Source organism: Amphiura filiformis, chromosome 1, assembly GCF_039555335.1.
Source record: "Amphiura filiformis chromosome 1, Afil_fr2py, whole genome shotgun sequence".
NCBI lineage: Eukaryota > Metazoa > Echinodermata > Ophiuroidea > Amphilepidida > Amphiuridae > Amphiura > Amphiura filiformis.
The window spans coordinates 77029452-77050813 of NC_092628.1; the positions used below are offsets into that span (position 1 = coordinate 77029452).

The window sequence follows — 21362 nt, forward strand, 5'->3', positions numbered from 1 at the left end:
GTTACACTAAAAACTTGACAGTGTCCACAATTATGTTCACTTCATTGGATATCACTCTTCGTTGCCATAGCAATGACTACAACAAAAAATTTGGTTACTGAGCCTTTATTTACACTTCAACATGGACAGGGTGGTAGGTACTCTGATTTTGATATCTAGTTACAAACAACTGATCACCACACATGGTGCTAAAATCTAAACAAATCTAATATAGTACAATGACATGTTATAGATAGTTGGGAAAGTCTAGGACAATATTATACTGAAGATAATATTATACTGAAGTGCATTAAATGGTAACTTCAAAAGAGGTTTTGTTTCACTATATTAAATTATATTGAGTAGGTTAGACAGCTTGGGCTCTGTGACATGCAGGGAACCGTTATGAATCTTGCAAATTAGTGGTGGGCTCATCTAATCCATGATCTCAACCCACTTTTTCCGAATAATGAATGCAAATTTAGTAAAAATCCAACCACTGTATTTTGACCCCTGGATTTTAACCAGTCCTCAAAACATTTTGATCAACTTGCCCATTGGACCAGCTGCTATGATAGCTGCATAGCAAAGAGACAGCAGCTGTTCCCCCTATGAAAAGTTTTGCCCCCCCCTCCCCGATTCAAAATACGAGAAGTTCAAAAACCCTGTTAAGACACAAATGAAGTCAAGTTCAAATTCCACTGATGTCAACTTGAAGCTCTGTGTAAACAAGGTCTAGTTTAGAATTCAACTTTGCTTTAATCAGGTTACTTCCAAACAGCAGACATAATAGCACATTTGATTACAATCAGCACATTCTCTCCATATCATTATATGCACCTGCTCCTCATCTAATTCATCTATTCATGGAAATTAAAACCATTAAAATTGCTATAAAATATGCCTGAATCATAATGATTGATTTTCCAATCATAATGCCGATTTAATAATAAAATTTGAACAAACCACCTTTTACTTTAATTGAAAACAATCCGTCATAATTTGGTTGCATAAAAAACCATCACAACTTTTCTCCAATTGCTATAATCCTTTGATTGGGCTGCAGCGTGTTCTGAAGGTTTCTCAAGAGGCACCAAGAACAACTGGTGTGTGGTGTCCTGTCATCCAGATATCATCCTCCTGTGCAGAGCATAAAGTGCCTAGTCCTTCACAGGGTCATCATCTCACAAGCTATGTAAGTATTCTGTTACTTGGTTCGTCCATAAAATAGACAATGACTATGACAATTGTAAATGTCTAAGAAAATTAAGAATGAGAGTGATGAGTGCGCATATAATGAGTCCAATCCGTGCGTGGAACAATCTGCGACAAACAGGACATAAAAGATTGGTCAGGACGCTCACTGCTGTACTACTTTTGGGCTTGACTTGCTTGATCCTATTTGATCAGAATTGACAGCAACATCTATGATAAATGATATTCCATCATGAGTCTTGCTCTTCAGAGCTAGACTTTCCCAGACTTTCCCTGCTCCAGATCAACATTTAAGCTCTTCAGAGATACTTCAATCCATTACTCCAGAAAAAGCTGCAAGGTGTTTTGCATGTGATGTGTGTAAGACATTGAGTATTAAACAAGCTCTAACCTTCCTGAAGGGAGAGGGTCACTCACCTTAAAACAGAGTAGGGGTGCATGGGCAGTACAGATTCTCAAACGCTTGGAAATAACAATAATACAGAATGCTGAATTGAAGTAAAGAACAAAGTAAGAAATAGTCTAATGTGAGTAAAATGACACATAACCTGCAACCATACAGGAAACTGTGACACAGAGTTGTCTTAAAAAGCTTAACTTTAGAAAAGATTGGAATACTGGTAGTTGAACTTCTCCAAGGGTACTATTTCAAAAGGGATGATCTTGCCATGCTGGTGTTTTATTTCTCTTCAGATCACTAGCATTGGATCTCATCATCAATCTCAGTGTCTGCTTAAGTACCAATTACTGACATAGTTAAAATATGTGGACTAGTGTCCTATCAACATTGCCAACACTGGAAACACTGGAAACAATGCTATCTGCTAATGCTGCTGAGCAGGTCTTGAGAATTGTTATTGAAGATTATAAGAGGACAATTCATCAGCAAAGTTTGCATGTACAAACATGTATATTCAGCTATTTGGTCTGATATCTCCTAACATGACAAAGATAGGTACAACTTCTGGAAGGTCTTTGTACAGAAAATAAGTGTATATATATACCTCTCCTCACCTGAACAGACTGTGTTTGACCATTGTTGGATGTAGCCCTCTTCATGGCTTTGTGCCCATTTTTCTGTCTCTTGCATTTCTATGTAGGTAGTTAAGGTCTCCTCTTCCTTCTTCCTCTTGATCTTTTTCCTGTTCTTGGTTGCCATTCAGGAAGTTGTTTAGTCCATCTGTTATCTTTACTTCGTGCAAGGAGACCTGTCCATCTCCATTTCGCTTCATTGAGTCATGTCTTTGACTTGAGTTTGGCGTGTTGTTCCCCTGTGTTCTTAATTTTATCGCTTAAGGCAAGGTAAATTATAGGAATGAGCTCTGTACATTACAGTAAATTAACAGATATTTTAACATTACTTTTAAAAAAAAACAAGCACAAGCAAAACCAGTTTATGTGTTCATCCTGTCCATACCTTCATGAGATGCATGCGATGACTCCACAGCACGAGAGCCCCTTCTCCCTCCTCGAAATAACGAATTCCTCCGTGAATTCATGTTCAAGGTACAACCCAAATCACAACACAAAAATCCACCTGCAAGTTGTTTCACACCTGTTGCAAATCTCCTACATGGCAACCAACACTGGTTTCCCTCACAACTATTCCAGCTAACACACTCATCAATAGGCCATATGTATACACTCTTGATATCACATTTTGTTATTCAATTGCTTAATAGACACCTGTCTTATAAATGCACTCAACTGATCAGTTATATTGACCTTTATTATTCACACACTCAATTCATTGCATTGTGCCTAGAAATCTCAGCCATACCCCCTGGATGCTATTTGTTTTAAGATTGATTATTTGATTTACCTACTATTAATATAGCAGTAAATTTAACATAACAATTGTTAGGTTGTTAGTAACTGTCAAATGGTTTGTTTTCATTCATTAGGGAAATAATTAAACACAGTGAGAAACATATGTTAACTAAAAAATCAATGACAACATACATAGAAAAAACAATACAGCAAATAAAACTTCACTGGCAAGTATTATCTTACAAGCATTGTATACTGCGCCAATAAAGTATCCTTACACTTGGAAAAATAATCACAATTTCAAAACTGAACAATATTGGGGAAAATTTATTTTTTTAATAGATGCACTATCTAATCCTGCACATTATGACACCACATTGAATCCAATGTGACCTCACGAAGTAAAGTTACAAGCAATTGAATAGGCGAAGGTCCAGTTTTAAAAGTGACAAACTGGCCTATACAAAGCGCAAAAAGATTCCAACAAAGCGCAACAAAGAGACAACACAGTTTCTTCAATGAAGCGTTATTTAAAGCAGTTTTTATTTCAGTTTTTACTTCTCTGTACTTTTCATAACTTTCATTTTATTTGTCAGTTCTTTTGTTTCAGTTTTCTTTTGTTCCTTTTGTTTTAAATTAAAGCCAAACACATAAATTAGCCATTCACCACTCTCAAACCAGACGTCTAGTCTGTGGAGTTTTGAATAGGCCAGTTTGTCACTTTTAAAACTGGACCTTCGTCTAATCAAATGCTTGTAACGTTGCTTCTTGAAGTCACATTGGATTCAATGGGGTGTCATAATGTGCAGAATTAGATAGTGCATCTGTTAAGAAAACAAATTTACCCCAATATTGTTCAGTTTGGAAATTGTGAATATTTTTCCAAGTGTAAGGATACTTTTTTGGCGCAGTATCTATGATTATTATATGTACCATATTCATTCCAATCCATTTAAACTGCCCAGGGTGCTTAAGGTTGGTCTGAACCCTGGAATTATGGAAACTTTTGGGCCTCAAAGTAACTGCTAAATTCTCGCTATTCACAATAAGAGCATTAAGCGGTTTGCGATGTAATCGTGATGTATCATGGGAAAAGGTCGACATCCAAGTCCGCTGCATAATACTGAATATTACCATGCTATTACATAGGAACACGTGACAATATTTTGTCAAAATAAAGGTGCTACACGCGAATCGATACTCAATAATACTTAATAATGTGATTTGAATGTGCACAATTAATTTTTTCTCTATCGATTTGCGTGTAATACCGTTATATTGACAAACTAAAAAATATTGTCACATGTTCCTATGTAATAGCATGGTAATATTCAGACATGCGCGGACTTGGATGTCGACCTTTTCCCATGATACATCACGATTACATCGCAAAACCGCTGGGCACCCTTTATTGTGAATAAGCGAGAATTGTTGGTCTAAAGTATATAAAAGTATACATATTTAGAATGGCAAAGACTTGATAAGTTCATCTGTGAGGTCAAATTTGGACCAAAATGCTCATTTTTGGCCCAAAATCCCAAAATACTGGTTTTTTTTATTAATTTTTAAAAACTAGATAAAAATATCTAGGGACCGTTTTTTTATTTTTTTGAATTTTGACCAACTTCACCAAAAATATTTGAAATTTGGGTGAAAATCAGGCTTTTTTTTTTTTTTAATTTAGCATTTTTGACCATTTTTAGGTGCAAATTTCTTGAAGTTGGTCAAAATTCAAAAAAATAAAAAAATGGTCCCTAGATATTTTTATCTAGTTTTTAAAAATTAATAAAAAAAAAAAATTTTGGCCCAAGAATTTTTTTGGTAGGATGCACAAAAAAGAAAAAGACCAAAAAAGCAGTATTTTGGGATTTTGGGCCAAAAATGAGCATTTTGGCCCAAATTTGACCTCACAGATGAACTTATCAAGTCTTTGCCATTCTAAATATGTATACTTTATATACTTTAGACCAACAATTTAGCAGTTATGAGGCCCAAAGTTTCCATAATTCCAGGGTTCAGATCAACCTTAATTTTAAAGGGGAATATTGGAATGTCATCTTTCCCTGGGTAAGATCTGACAGCAGGCCAGACCATGACCAGAGGGTAACATGAGTAGGTTTATTTCACCTTGGAAGGCAAGGATAGTCTTGCTAATATGGGCTAACTTTCCCCTAGGCCATCCAATATGCCATGAATTAGTTGACTACAACTGGTATCTACTGGTCAGTTTATACTCCTATTTCCACATCTGTTATTTTTATGTGTGCCTTTAACAGAGTCATTTTGGCTGGTTGCTTATTTGCTTATTTTTTATATTGTTTACATACTAATTGCATGTAAAAAATAGCCCAGAATACGGATTTTATGTGTAGATGGTTTTGTGTTTGATACACATGTAGTTGGATGGATCCTGTACATAATGTTAAGAGTCTCTAACGTTTCGGTAGTAGACAGCTGAGAACGACGATGGGGTTTTCGCGGAGACCGCCTGACAGATCTCGTCTAGGGACACCCCTCCTGTGGTAGGCTCAGGATGACAAATCAAACGTGTAGAGTGGGCTGTGGGGCGAAAATCCTTCTCGACTGCCCCGGAGTCCACTAACCATTGGACCAGCATAAGGTCTGCTTATAGGCTGGACCGTGAGGCTCTGTGTGAGTTATGCAAACTAGCGGGAGTCCAGCGCTAGCTGAGTAAATGGGAGCAATCACTCAAACACGATAATGCCCGAGGATCCTTGGTCCTCGAGCAGTACTCCCGCAGTTGATAATTGCGATGAGATGCAACAAATCTATTGAGGGATGGTACATCACCTCGAAGATCATCTGTACGATCTGCGGAGCATTTTGTTGGTCCCAACACCTTGCCTCGGGACAGATCGTCCGCGAGGATGTTGGTGACTCCTGCAATGTGCATCGCTCTCAACGTAATCGGCCTGGACTTGCACCACCCTATGAGGTGCAGTGCATGCAAGCACAACTATGGTGACCTAGTGTCCCCTTGTCTGTTGAGGCAGGCTACCAAGGTTGAACGTGCCCCTTCCCCCCAGCAGCCCAGCTTTGACGCATTGTTAGTGACTATGTGTCGTACCGGCGGTGCAGGAAACCTGACACCCTGGGTCAAATTGGGCTGATGGGTCCACCACCAGAGTTCTTCTTGCATGATCTCCAACATTGGAAATGCGATGGCTATTGGGTGACGACTGGGCCTGTAAAAGGCTAGAAGGTCCATACTGGCCATGAGGCCTAATATAACACCTTCATCCATGCCACGACGGGTGCAGCTTCTGACTCGGCCAAGAGTCTATAGTCACCCGCTTGGTGTCGTGAAGGCACCGCGATCCGCTTTGACGCATCGTTAGTGACTATGTGTCGTACCGGCGGTGCAGGAAACCTGACACCCTGGGTCAAATTGGACTGATGGGTCCACCACCCGAGTTCTTCTTGCATGATCTCCAACATTGGCAATGCGATGGCTATTGGGTGACGACTGGGCCTGTAAAAGGCTAGAAGGTCCATACTGGCCATGAGGCCTAAAACCTTCATCCATGCCACGGCGGGTGCAGTTTCTGACTCGGCCAAGAGTCGTCACCCGCTTGGGTGTCATGAGGGCACCGGGATCCCCTCTATGAGGTTGATCTGGGCCCTTGAGAAAAGTGGCATCTGCATATGGACCATATGGGATTTCTTGAGGTTCATCAAGAACCCTAGATCCCACACTGTACAGACTACCAACTCCATGAGACAGGTTTTCTCTTTCTTCTTGTCTATATATATGAGCAAATCATCAAGGTAGCAATAGGAAGCTCTGACCAGAAGTGTAAACACTCTGGGTGCGGTGGACACGCCGAATGGCAGACACTGAAACTGGTAAGTCTGACCAGGTACCTCTGGTGTTGAGGGGCGATTGGCACATGCAGATAGGTATCCACAAGATCCAGTGAGCAAGCCCACATACTCTTCATGGGGCAAGCCAGCACTGTAGGGAGAGTCTTCATCATGAACCTCTGTGGCCTGATGAACTTGTTGCGTCTCAGTCATCGGACTTCTTGAGCAACAAAGAATGTGCTCCAAAAGCCCCTGAAACGGGGTGGGGGAGAGACCAGGACGATCGCCAGCTTTGCAAGAAGCTCTGTGATCTCTGACAGTAGTGCCTGACACTGCCATCTGACGGCACTACAGTGGACCTCTGAATAGGCCAGGTGAATCGAGGGGGACTGTAAACTCCAGTCTATAACCCCCTGTCACCACCGATAGTACATGTACCCAAGAGCCCGGAGAGATGGCTTTCCATCTCTGGGCGTAATGCAATAAGCGGCTGCCCACTGGGAGAACTCCCTGTGGGAGGTCCAGTGCTTGACTAGACCACCGTTTGCCCAGTGAGCATTCAAAGCTTCGGCTTAATTTTATTGCAATTTTACACTATTTTATACCAAATCAATTTGTGTTTACCGAATGCGTACATGTATGTGTAAACAGAACTTACTAATAGGGATGTCCACTGTCATTCTGTCAATATATTTGATGCTAGAACAGTTTCATACTTTAGTGTAGGGGTGCACTCACCCATGTATTCTCTATGCAAACAAGGCTCCATGCACTAAGTCCAAGCCCTGATAAATGGTAACAATACTTGTTGTGGTCCAATTTATAGGCCTAAAACGGGGTGTTTCAAGAAATTCCTTATTCCACCAGAAAACATTAACAAAAATCTTTCCTGATTGGTCAGTAAATAGTGAGGACCTTCCTTTATCAAGGGATCAACTTTTTTTAAAAGAAAAAATGAATGAGATGAGAACTACAACAGGTTGAAGTGACACCATTCTGGATTGATTCAGACAAGCAAACTTACATAGGCCTACTCATAAAATTTAATTATTTTTGAAGACAAAATGTGCAGGATGTTAAGAAATTAAAGAATGTTTAAGATTGTGTCCCGCACCATTCATGGACTTCAACAATTTAGAGTCCACCACTAAAATCAGGCTAGCTACAGCCGTTTACAAAGCACACTTATATGGTACTAAATTACTACTACCATGCATAGCTCTATTGCATTGGCGCCCAAGTTGTAAACATTGCGATTGTACATGTATCATGCACACCCTCATCAAAATAATGCATTTAAGGTAGGAGCATCGGATAATAGGCCCATGCAATAAAATAACCACTATTTAAAATCAGAATTATGTATCCATTTCAAATATATAACCAATTGAAGATAAGTCTTTACTCCGCTTGGGTGTCGTGAAGGCACCGCGATCCGCTTTGACGATCGTTAGTGACTATGTGTCGTGCAGGCGGTGCAGGAAACCTGACACCCTGGGTCAAATTGGACTGATGGGTCCACCACCCGAGTTCTTCTTGCATGATCTCCAACATTGGCAATGCGATGGCTATTGGGTGACGACTGGGCCTGTAAAAGGCTAGAAGGTCCATACTGGCCATGAGGCCTAAAACCTTCATCCATGCCACGGCGGGTGCAGCTTCTGACTCGGCCAAGAGTCGTCACCCGCTTGGGTGTCATGAGGGCACCGGGATCCCCTCTGTGAGGTTGATCTGGGCCCTTGAGAAAAGTGGCATCTGCATATGGACCATATGGGATTTCTTGAGGTTCATCAAGAACCCTAGATCCCACACTGTACAGACTACCAACTCCACGAGACAGGTTTTCTCTTTCTTCTTGTCTATATATATGAGCAAATCATCAAGGTAGCAATAGGAAGCTCTGACCAGAAGTGTAAACACTCTGGGTGTGGTGGACATGCCGAATGGCAGACACTGAAACTGGTAAGTCTGACCAGGTACCTCTGGTGTTGAGGGGCGATTGGCACATGCAGATAGGTATCCACGAGATTCAGTGAGCAAGCCCACATACTCTTCATGGGGCAAGCCAGCACTGTAGGGAGAGTCTTCATCATGAACCTCTGTGGCCTGATGAACTTGTTAAGTCTCCAGTCATCGGACTTCTTGAGCAACAAAGAATGTGCTCAAAAGCCCCTGAAACAGGGGTGGGGGAGAGACCAGGACGATCGCCAGCTTTGCAAGAAGCTGTGTGATCTCTGACAGTAGTGCCTGACACTGCCATCTGACGGCACTACAGTGGACCTCTGAATAGTCCAGGTGAATCGAGGGGGACTGTAAACTCCAGTCTATAACCCCCGGTCACCACCGATAGTACATGTACCCAAGAGCCCGGAGAGATGGCTTTCCATCTCTGGGCGTAATGCAATAAGCGGCTGCCCACTGGGAGAACTCCCTGTGGGAGGTCCAGTGCTTGACTAGACCACCGTTTGCCCAGTGAGCATTCAAAGCTTCGGCTTAATTTTATTGCAATTTTACACTATTTTATACCAAATCAATTTGTGTTTACCGAATGCGTACATGTATGTGTAAACAGAACTTACTAATAGGGATGTCCACTGTCATTCTGTCAATATATTTGATGCTAGAACAGTTTCATACTTTATATTAGTGTATGTGTGCACTCACCCATGTATTCTCTATGCAAACAAGGCTCCATGCACTAAGTCCAAGCCCTGATAAATGGTAACAATACTTGTTGTGGTCCAATTTATAGGCCTAAAACGGGGTGTTTCAAGAAATTCCTTATTCCACCAGAAAACATTAACAAAAATCTTTCCTGATTGGTCAGTAAATAGTGAGGACCTTCCTTTATCAAGGGATCAACTTTTTTTAAAAGAAAAAATGAATGAGATGAGAACTACAACAGGTTGAAGTGACACCATTCTGGATTGATTCAGACAAGCAAACTTACATAGGCCTACTCATAAAATTTAATTATTTTTGAAGACAAAATGTGCAGGATGTTAAGAAATTAAAGAATGTTTAAGATTGTGTCCCGCACCATTCATGGACTTCAACAATTTAGAGTCCACCACTAAAATCAGGCTAGCTACAGCCGCATAAAGCACACTTATATGGTACTAAATTACTACTACCATGCATAGCTCTATTGCATTGGCGCCCAAGTTGTAAACATTGCGATTGTACATGTATCATGCACACCCTCATCAAAATAATGCATTTAAGGTAGGAGCATCGGATAATAGGCCCATGCAATAAAATAACCACTATTTAAAATCAGAATTATGTATCCATTTCAAATATATAACCAATTGAAGATAAGTCTTTACTCCACTGATTTTTAATGTTTCATGAAAATTTAAACAATTCTTATGTTTTTCTTTATATTTTGAAAATTCCCTAATTTTGTCTACAAATAATTATTGCTAGCCTAGAGGGAATGTGATATGGTTTCCATAGTTTGTGGGGTGGTTAATAAGCCTAATACCTAAATTCTCTCGCCAGATTTGTTTGATAAAGTGTTTATTTTTTGAGAAAAATCATTTTTTCTATTTTTAAATTAGGGAAATCTAGAAACACCCATAACTTAAAATAGAAACACTTTATTAAAAAAAAGCTGGCGAGAAAAGTTTCTAAATTTAATAACCTTTCATATGACACCTTGTTTGTTAAATTTGGCCCTATGGTTAGCTCAGACAATAATTATGAAATTGGGTCATCCAGTGTTTCTAGATCAAATCAAGAAAATTTGAGCAAGTACTAACATTAGGCTAATGGAACTCGATTGTTAGTTTCCTATTGACCGCCCGCGTCACCTTTTCAATTTGACCAAAACTTTCATTATTTTCATTAAAAAGTCAATTATCTGAAAATTGAGATGGAAATAATCAAAATTGATACTTTCAAAATGGCTGACATCACCTGCTGATCATAATGAGCAGTTTTTCTTAGTTTTAGGGGTAGAGGATGTAGTAAATAATGGAAATTTAAGGATTACCTCATCATGTTTCTAGTGATTACAAAAATTGCCAATTTCTTTTCATTTTAATAAAACAAATTCAAATCTTTTCTCAATCTGTTGCAAAATGTCTGTAAAGATGATCTAAGCATTAATACCTGTTTTGAGATGGTCTTTCATCAACAATATACTTTGGTAAATTTGGAGAAAGCTGTTCATAAAATCATTGATTTTGTTGACATAATGGATAATGAAAAGAGACCGAATAATGAATAATGAAATAGCGACCTCGTCCTTTCTTTCAAACATCCAATCGGAAACTAATAATCGAGTTCCATTGGCCTTACCTTCAAATATCCCCTATATTACTGACCAATGTATTGGAAAAAAGTCACTAATATTATTTGGTAACATTTTTGTAATAAAAAGATCCAAAAAGCAGTTCTATAAATGGGATGGAAAGGAGAAAAAATAATATTTAAACATAGTATCCATTTTCAAACTTTTACCAATTTTAGTGAACGAGGCTTAGTGTCAAAACCACTTTATGTACAAAGTCAATGGGGTTTTCTAATGATAAAAAATGGCATAACTCAAAAACGCTTTGTTGGCAAAAATTAAAACTTGGCAGGCAAGTTTATCTCACTCAACTACACATCCTGTATCATTTTAAACCAAATCTGTGCATGACACCGTAGCCGATGTTTCTACCTTAAATGTACAGCAAACCCTATATTTTAAAAAGAATTTCATTTGAATGGAAACTGCAGGATAATCAATCACTGCATGATGCAGAATACTAGTTTTACAGTAGAAATTTCAATTCAATAACACAGCCTGACATGTAGCGTGACAAATTTTTGTGTACACTGTGTGATGTATGCCAGCATGACTGTACATGCGGCGATCTTTTCCTATAGACCACTGCACCCTCGCTATATAGGGACTAAATTATTACTTTTGCAGCAAGGTTTACATTTGCATCAAATTTAAACAGTTGCCAAACACTTTGGAGTTTGGAGTCAAGGTTTAATGTATTAGAAGGAGGGCAGGGCTTCGATAAATGAGGGAAATTGTCAGATAAAAATTAAATAACTTCAATACCGTATATAATAAACATGATGAAGCTGCTACAATTCTTGGCCAAGCTCGAACGTAACTGTTGCGTTCATGTAGCGAATTAACATGCATTTGCATGACTATTATTAGTGTGATGTAGACAATGGTGTGTGCATGCTTTCTGTATATATGTACATGATGTACTGCGCTGTGCGCGACTGCACATGTTTATCGCCTGAGACTCAAGTTGGTTTTTTTAAACTTCCGTAGTCCGGGTACGCGCTGGTGAATTGCGATCGCGTAGAAGTGACAAGGTCGCCTACTACGCGCCACGCCGAAGACCAATGGGTCAGCCGGCTTGTTGTCAAGTGCATTGATCAGCCTATCAGCGAGATTGTTTATTGCTTTTGCGTTTACGCTCGTGTACGCGACACGCACAGCTAAACACTATAGCCAAAATATTAAATTCTCGATCATGAGAGCCAACTTGGGTACGCACAGTTATTTGCGTCGAGCGTATTACGGGGGGAATTTACGCAAAGACCGGCGCTTTTATACGGCACAAACACAGCTTATGAGAATTGGCCAATCACACGGTCGTTGCTAGGCAAGGTCAAGGTTCGGTCATGCAGGTCGCGCAATTGTGTTATTCTGTGAAAAGTAAGCTGACGCAGAAGGTACATCCTCTCATGATCGAGAATTTGTTATTTTGGCTATTCTGTCGGTCGGACATCCGGGCTATCTCTAGTCTCGGGCCCAAACTGCATGTGGCTCACGGTTTGTTGTGAACAACAGAAACCGGCTGTGAAGGAGGCTACATAGCGATGTTGCTGGAGTGGCATTCAATTTTGGAAAAAACGACACTCGACCATGGAATTTAATTTTAAGTTTGTCAGTATATAAACGGTAAATCAAGTAAGTTTCTTCCACTCTGAAGACTTAGAAACGGTTGTTTGATTCCACTGACTATTTGCGATCGAAATTTACATAACACCAATGACAGAAATCATCAACAAAAATTGCATCAGGGACTTGTTTTCACTCAAACATCATCAACCGGAAGTGACGTGACACGGACCGACAGAATAGTCCAAGTAGTCCGAATAATCAGACCCAGAACAAAATATTAATTTCTGACATGATCTTGTACTGGGTCTGAACTGTTTCCATATGAAATCTTGATGGCAAATTGGACAATAGAAGCACATGGTTCTAAGTAACAGCTTTTTAATCCCTATTCAGGTTACGTGAATCACGCTATTGTGGACCATCCTTCTGATACTTGAGTGTTTGAACACGCGGAACGGTTTTTTGTCTACCTCTCTGTTTGTAAACAAACCAGGAGGTCGAAATAAATCGCCTCCTCGCCGAATCACGAAAGTCAGCGTAATAGTACGGCACTATAGTCCAAGCTGATGGACTATGCCAAGTATTGCAGTAGAAGTAGAAGTAGAAGTACCTCAGGCTCAGTTTATCACAGACCCAGCGACAGCGTTCCGAGTGTTCCAACTTGGCCAAGAATTACCTAATTTACCTGCAGCTGAGTACAGTGAGTATTTTTATAGTAAAATACTTTTAAAGGGGGCGCTATACTACATAGGAATTCATGAATTGGGGATTTGACATTGACTGTTCATTCAGTCATTCATTGTTCATTGTCATCATTATTGTTGACATTTTAGATTTTTAGACATGATTACCAACTTGATTATTTACGTTTTTATACTAACCACTTGATCTAGGACGGTTCTGCCGAGAGGGCTTTGTACTCAGTCGACTACTCATTTTTATGGCTTGGAAAATAACCGGAAACTTCGATTTTCCTGATCGAAAATTACTTTAAAAGCATTCGTCTTTTCACCGAATCCCACTCGTCCATTCATGCATTACTTTCTGTACACATTGGATAGTCGCATAACATACCAAATGGTCTCCATGACTTGATAAAAAGTAGTTCCATTACGCTTCTATAGAGGTCAATTAACACAATTTTAGTTGTAAATTATGTATTGCTTATAAATATGAAATAGGTTTGGGAAGAATTTCAAGTGAAATGTATTATTCAGATTACACAAATATCATTTATATTTTGCGTATTAATTCTAATGACAGTGAAATGCCCTAACAACGTCAAACTGAGCATGCGTTTTGACCTCAAAATATAACCTTTGACATAGAGGTCAATCAATCAGCTGAGATTGGTGCAGACGACGTTAGATTTTACTGTCATATTTTGGTTTGGTTTGCTTGTAAAACTCATCAGATGATAAAGAACAACGTATTCTCTGAATGCTGTGACGGGTTATCAAGAATTTCATGGGATAAGGTGTTCAAACTAACCTAACTATATGGTTTTGAAAGTGTAGAAATAGAATTTTCCATTGTCATGTTATGAATGGTGTCAACACGTTACACAGTCAGTCACAGCACACCAGTACCAGTGCAGTCAGTCGGGGTGCATGCATGCATGCACAAAGGATCATGATTCATGTGCATGACAGCTGTTGACACACCAGGCATAGTAGTGTTATACATGTATAATTATAGTCCATTTGGCTTCCTCGATACTGTGTGTTGATTCATAAGCTTTTGATCATGTTGATCAGCGAATTGTTACTGTAACTTAAAGTTGGTTTTAAAACTTCCGTAGTCCGGTATGCTGCTGGTGAATTGCGATCGCGAGAAGTGACAAGGTCGCCTACTACGCGCCGCGCCGAAGACCAATGGGTCAGCCGGCTTGTCAAGTGATTGATCAGCCAATCGGCGTGATTGTTTATTGCTTTTGCGTTTACGCTCGTGTACGCGATACGCACAGGCAGTCAGGCACGACCACAGAAGTTTAAAAAAACAAACTTTAGTGTTAACAATTCGCTGATGTCATTTGAGCAACTTTTTCGGGTGCTGCACTTTAGGCTTACCTTAAAGCCATAAATGTACAATCTTATAATATGAATTTGGTTCATTTTTTTCAAACCTGATTTTTTTTCAGGTTTGAAATGTTTACACATGTCCCAACTTGCACCTAAATGGAATCGGCCAAATTTGTTGTCTTTAGGTCAACAGAGCAAAGTTCGACATATTATCATAATTTAAAATTAAATAAAGGGTTCACAAAAATAACTCCCCCTAAAATTACTCAAAACATTTCTTTGCGTAACTTGACATACATTTCGTTCACTTTCGTTGATTTGAAAAATTTAAAAACCTGTGAATAAAGTAATCGTTTTCTACCCTCCCAAAGTTCGTTCTTCTAAAATTCTTTTTGTTTTTATTAAAAATAATCACATTGTTCAAAAATGATGCTTTCAGAAAAAGTTGCACTTTTCAACATCCTCATTTATGTCAAAATTAGCTTCTACGAGACTGCGAATCATTATTTTGCCCAACATGATGGTTGCATGGGTGACTAAGGGATCAGAGACAGAAAGGTGAAGGAAAAAACCCAATTAAATCAATCCTAACATTGATATCGAGAGAGTTTTGCAGGTTTTTTTAAAGCATCATTTTTGAAAAATGTGATTATTTTTTACCAAATCAAAAGGATTTTGAGAAGGGTTAACTTTGGTAGGGTAGCAAAAAGATGCCTTTATTCACAGGCTTTTAAAGCATCATTTTTTGAAAAGTGTCATTATTTTTGGCCAAAGCAAAGAGATTTTTCTAAAAAGAACTTTGGGAGGGTAGGAAAATGAGTCCTTTATTTACAGGTTTTTAAATTTTTCAAATCAACGAAATGTATGTCAAGTTATGCAAAGAAATGTTTGTAATTTTAAGGAGGAGTTATTTTTGTGAACCCTTTATGTCCTCCCATAGAACTGTATGTTAAATGGCCAAAATAACCAGTGGGGTTTCTTTCACTTTACCATGTTATTTCAACTTAAAATGGACAGTAACCCTTCCCGGTAGTTATTACTAATATTATTTCAACATTTTGAATAAAGAATAACAAAATTAAAATTTGAATAATGAAGAAGGAGGTGGCCTATATGCTTCACCCTGGCAGGGCGTAAGACAATGCGAAACACAAATTAATATATGCGAGGATAGGAAATAAACGATGCAAGCCCGAGAAATTATAATTTAAATGGCGTGATTGGGGCTCGAGCAAACTGGCATATGAAAATATTGAGAGAGAAAAAAATCAGGACTCAGCGGGATTGAACTAATTAAAATTTGACGAAATCGTACATTAAGGCTTTAAGGTGCAAACTTTGTTCTGAAGATAAGTCATCAAAATAAATTTTGGTAACAACTAACATTAAATTTCACAAAGAATTGTTTTAATAATGCATTTGAAAATTGGTGATGATTAAGTGACTAAAGTAGTTATATAATAGTTCCATGCTCTATCTCTATCCAGTCTAGTCCAGTACAGGGATCTATACGGTGATTTTTTTGTTGTTGGGTGGAAAGGATAAAATTCAAATTGAGAAAAGATTCTAGGTATGACTTGTTGTACTAATCCAGTAACATGAGTACGGTAACTACATTGTAGATCCAATGGCAGATCTAGACTAGAGCAGTCAAGAAGGGCAGGGGGAGCAATTTGAGTCTTGAGAAAAAAAATTTAAGTGGCCACAAAACAGAGGGGGGTGGGGGTGTCTGAGGGGATGTGCCGACCTCAGAATTAAGTGAGAAATTGAAGCCATTTGGTGGACCATTTTGGTACTATAATTGTATAAAATTTTAATATGGAAAAGCTGAAAATTTTCGAAATTGATGGCCCAACTAAAGCCTTTTGGGGGCAAGTTTTCAACTTATTGTATAAATAATTATTGCTTTTTAAACATAAAATTGAAGCCATTTCCCCCCTGTTATTGCATACTATTTAAAACATAGAGGCAAGGTCAATGTGATGTATTGTGCTATTCCACAGAAAGTATAGTGTTTTAGACCTTTGACAGATAAATCTTCATTCTGGCAAAAGTGGGGGGAACAAGTTACCATCTGGCTTGATATAATTAATGTAAAATTGACCATGATTTTTTATCTGCATCTTACCGGAATGTCTAGGCATTGTGCCTGTGCGTAGCGCACTTTTAATCACTGCGCTTTTTTTTTAAGTGCCCATGCTTTGTATGCTGTGATTTCTAGCATATTCATGAAGGCCAATAACTAGTGTCTAACAATCACGCCAGCATTATATACCTTCATGTACATGCGATAGAGCATTGTGTGTCTTTTGTTTATGCTAAAGATAGTCCAAATATATATGCAGTGTGTGCATAGCAGTTTCTTCTGTCATATTTCATGAAACGATCTACCCTCATTGACGGGTGATGCTTGGACTTGTATAGGAAATAACGTCTGTTTAAAGGAATTTACAGCCATTTCATTTTGACACCCAAATTGTAAGATGGTGTATATTGATAGAATAATAATAATGTTTATAAAATTACCAACATACAAACAATATAATACAAGTCAGCAATATATAACTCAAAGGAAAATATGTAAGTTGTGCTTTAAAACAACCTGACCCTACTACTGAATAACTTAAAGCTGGTTTATGCACTTGCTTAAAATAGAGCACCCTTGAATAACAACTGGCATGTAAAGTTTGTTCGGTTTGTTGAAGAAGCTGACAGCGTGGACCTTCTAGGTCTTACATTGAATAACAACTTGTCCTGGAACCAAGTATATCACCAAAATGTCTAAGACAGCTGGTCAGCAACTGGGACTCCTCAGAAGAGCATCACCCTATATTCTACCTGCACAGAGAGCCATCATCTACAAGGCCATGATACGATCAAAAATGGAATATGCCAGCAGTGCTTGGACTGGTACAACTCCCATCTCACTAGCTCAGCTTGACTCCATCCAAAATAGAGCTAAGCATGTCATTGGTCTGCCACTTGGTCTGAGTATGAAGATCATCATATTCAGCCATTGAGCCGCTGCAGGGCAGTTGGAGCAGCCATCCTCTTCCATCGTATGTTCTACAAGGATGCCCCTGAGTTATTATGCCAGCTGATGCCAGATATCCATGTCCATGACCCCAGGTTGCGACGGTCTGTGAGATCCCATGACCTAGCAGTGGAAGTCCCAAGATCAAACCTTGTCAGCCATGAAAGATCATTTCTACCACCATTATGGAATTCTCTTCCTGCCCAAATTCCAGCCATTAGATTGAGGGCCAGCTTCAGCAGGGAGGTTAATCGCTTTCTGGGTGCTTCCTCGTCAGCAGCTTCTAAATGATTTTTTTGTCTCTGCTGTTAATGCCCAGTTATGCCATGTCGTAAAAAAAATTATTCAGATTTTGTTACTGCATGTTTGTGTAAATTCACATAAGCATGCGCCAGTCACACATTACCCAATGCACATTGCACAACTAGCATAAGCACTGTGCCCAAATGCGTGCATGCCATTCTATATCAATACACGGTGTAGTTAGTCTTTATTTTTTCCGCTTTATATAAGCCTAATATTAAACTTTGGTATAATCCCAGGCATGTACGCAGGATTTGTTTTTGATGGGGGTGGGGGGGGCTGAAATAAGGTTTTTTTTTCTAATAATAAAAAATTGCGGTGAAAAATTTCCGAAATGACAGCCCATATGAAGCCTTTCGGAAACAAGATTTCCTATTATTATTATTATTGCAGGCCACTGGTGCTAAAGTGTGTTGAACTTTAAGTGCCGGGTGTCAAAATCAGAAGCGAAGACTGGCACTTGTTTTAATAGGCTTAATAATATCCACTACACAGGGGGTTGAAGTGAGAAACTTTTACAAAATGAAGTCCTAATTGAAGCCATTTGGTGGACCATTTTGGCACTATTATTGTTTTTAGTTTGAAAACCCTGAAAATTTGCAAAAAAAACTCACGATTAGGCCTACTAAAGCATGAATGGATTGGTGACAAAATGTGATAGGCCGGCTGCATATCAGTGGGCCTGATCATAGGCCTATTAATTATTATACTCACGATCAACCCGGTTGTGCATTAGGCATGCGCCACCGTCTACTCAATTACCACGGTTGCATGCATTTAACCCGGGCATTTATTTAACTTTTCTCTTCTCTTTTTCTCCCTTTCTCTTCTGCTTTTCCCTTTCTCTCCTCTTTCACCTTTCCTCTTTCTCCTCTCCTTTTTTTGAAATTTAACGGGGTGCTCGCCCCCTTCCCCCTGTGTACGGTGATATCATAGATGGGCAATTCTTGTGAAACTTTTGGTGTGAAAGCTAGCTCTAAGGTTTGGTTTTCATTTATTTTAAGGATATCAAAATTGAAATATTTTGCTGGTGAAAGGCCCATTCAATGATCCCAGCGAAAGTGTAAATAAATTAAAATTGTGTATGTTGTTTAAAAGTGAAAGATAAGTAATTAAAATCGTCATTAGGTATTTGTGAAATCAAAAATTTGGTCAAAAAACAAGGAAAATGGCAGTATTGATAAAGTCCCATTCAAATAGCTAATTTCTCTACTCAAGTGCTGAAAGATATTACAGTTCCTCGTTATTAATGTCCTATTTTAAATGCAAGGCTTTCAGCTTAACCATTAGCACATCTATATTTCTAACAAAGCTGAAAAAAAAGAGAATTTTGATGATTTTTACAATTTTCTGAACAAATCTCTGAATAGGCCTTTAACTGACTGTATAAATATTGAATTTTATACGAATTGTCCACTATTAAACCCTTTACCGGTATTGTAACTTTATTGAATTTTTGATGTAGATGGAACTGCCCAAAGCTCTGACGTGTAACCCACCTCAGATTGACTGGAGTGATACCAATCTGTATATCACAGGGATTCTCATCATTTTCAATCCTCTGTTTTGGAATTGTGTAAGTATATAATGCAAAAATCTTCCCCAAAGACTATTGCTATTTTCTGTGCTAAGTTTAATTGTGTTTCTTTTAAATATTTTAATGTACTGCTATGAAGCTTAAATGTGTGTAGATTTTTATTCTGTTGATTGAAACAAGTCAAATCAAAAATCAAATTAAATCAAACCCATGGCCTGATTGGGCCTGAAACAGTTTACAGACTGCTGGACTGTTATAAAATATTATTATGTTGTTCCAGGATAGTAAATTTTTATTTTTTTCATTCAGCAGCGTAACTCCTTATGCGCTCTGGGGGGCTGCGCCCCCCGGGGTAAGGGGGCACCCAGGCCTGACACGATAATACTTTGTTCTAGGAAAGAAGTGGAAACCTTTACCCACTATGCATAGAATTACTCTTCATTTGGGTGTCTCCTTCAACTTAAATTGTCATTTGAGACCGAAATGCAATTAATGGTATTTATGCACATTTTCACGTGCAATTGTTTCAGGAAGAGGGGATATTTTGTTTTATGAAGCTTCCATCTATACCACTCATTTTTAGTACTGAATGACGTTAAATCAAACTGTTCAGTATTTTTACAAAACTGTTCAATAAATCTTGATACCGGCACACTCATCATAATACCCATCACACAAACGCAGTACTTATTCATGTAGAGCATTCACAAACAGTGATTGAGACTAATTTTGGTACTGCATGACCCCCCTCTGATCGTACGGTTCTCCGACGCTCTGTAGGAATTTAAAAACAAAACATGACTACTCTGCAGATGACTCCGCGACTCATTGATGTGTGGTAAATGTTTTCATTTATGAGTTTCAGTCAGCTTCATATTATATAATAATAATAATAATATTGGATGGCTTTATTTCAGGTTGTTGAATGTTATTCATGGCGCGTGCAGTATATTCTAATACAACCATCAATGCCATCCAATATTATATAATTCTTGCCCCCGGGCACCACAACCAATAGCTACGTCACTGCAGCTAGTGATGAATGTTCAAATGTAAAGAGAAGATGAATTTAAAAAAAATAATATGAAGTTCACTGAAACATGAAATAAATTTGATCTGAAACACTATTTGTAAGTTATTCTATGGCTTTCAATACCTAAATTGATTTGCTGTGCACCATGCACACCCTTGGTTAGGGGCACCTGATCTACTTTCGTCCCCGGGCACCCTATCCCAAAGTTGCGCCACTGTTTTCATTCCTGTGTAGGCAAATCTGAATTGTGGGTGCACATTTAAGGGATGTGGAATGAGCATTTCAACAGTATTTTTGTGGGACATGAGAGCACATCAGACATATCGAATTGCATTCTGAATACGGAAAATGTCTTTCTGGTATCAAATAATTTTTATTTTTTGAAATTCACGATATAATACAAATTTTATGACAAATTATTAAAATTTGATATTTTTCACATTTTTGACATCACTGTCCTCAAAATAAATTTTATAAATCTAATGATATATAGGTGTATATTATTATTAGTGAAATTACCACATCGTAATACAAATTTGTTTCGTATGGATGGTTTCACCCATCCACACTCGTCAGTTGCAATGTGTAAAATGACAAAGAATATGTCTTGAGTTTTGATGCACGCGCAAGAGGAATTAACGCAACCGCGGATCTTAAAGTTGCGCAACACAATACGCGTCGTAAGTGCGAGGAAAAGCCCGACGATCAATTGAAAATTTTGACCTTTCATATTGAAGATATGGATTTGTTTTTCCCAAAAGACCTAATTTATTTTGGTG

The 21362-nt window shown here is 38.5% G+C and overlaps 2 protein-coding genes across 3 annotated transcripts in view; one reads left to right on the forward strand and one right to left on the reverse strand.

The window, feature by feature from the left end:
- Positions 1-13681, reverse strand: part of LOC140153598 (MYCBP-associated protein-like) — a 67805-nt gene extending 54124 nt beyond the window's left edge. Inside the window, exon 1 of one of the 2 annotated variants that reach the window (XM_072176417.1) lies at positions 13537-13681. In XM_072176417.1, coding sequence (XP_072032518.1) covers positions 13537-13591 — 55 coding nt within the window. In that variant the 5' untranslated portion in view covers positions 13592-13681. Of the gene's footprint in view, positions 1-2611; positions 2891-13536 lie in introns of those variants that run through there. The other variant, XM_072176410.1, reaches the window with a different exon arrangement.
- Positions 13682-13990: 309 nt separating this feature from the next.
- Positions 13991-21362, forward strand: part of LOC140153636 (phosphatidylethanolamine N-methyltransferase-like) — a 45703-nt gene continuing 38331 nt past the window's right edge. Inside the window, exons 1-2 of the mRNA XM_072176437.1 lie at positions 13991-14132; positions 19479-19589. Of these exons, the coding sequence (XP_072032538.1) occupies positions 14070-14132; positions 19479-19589 (174 nt within the window). The 5' untranslated portion in view covers positions 13991-14069. The remainder of the gene's footprint in view (positions 14133-19478; positions 19590-21362) is intronic.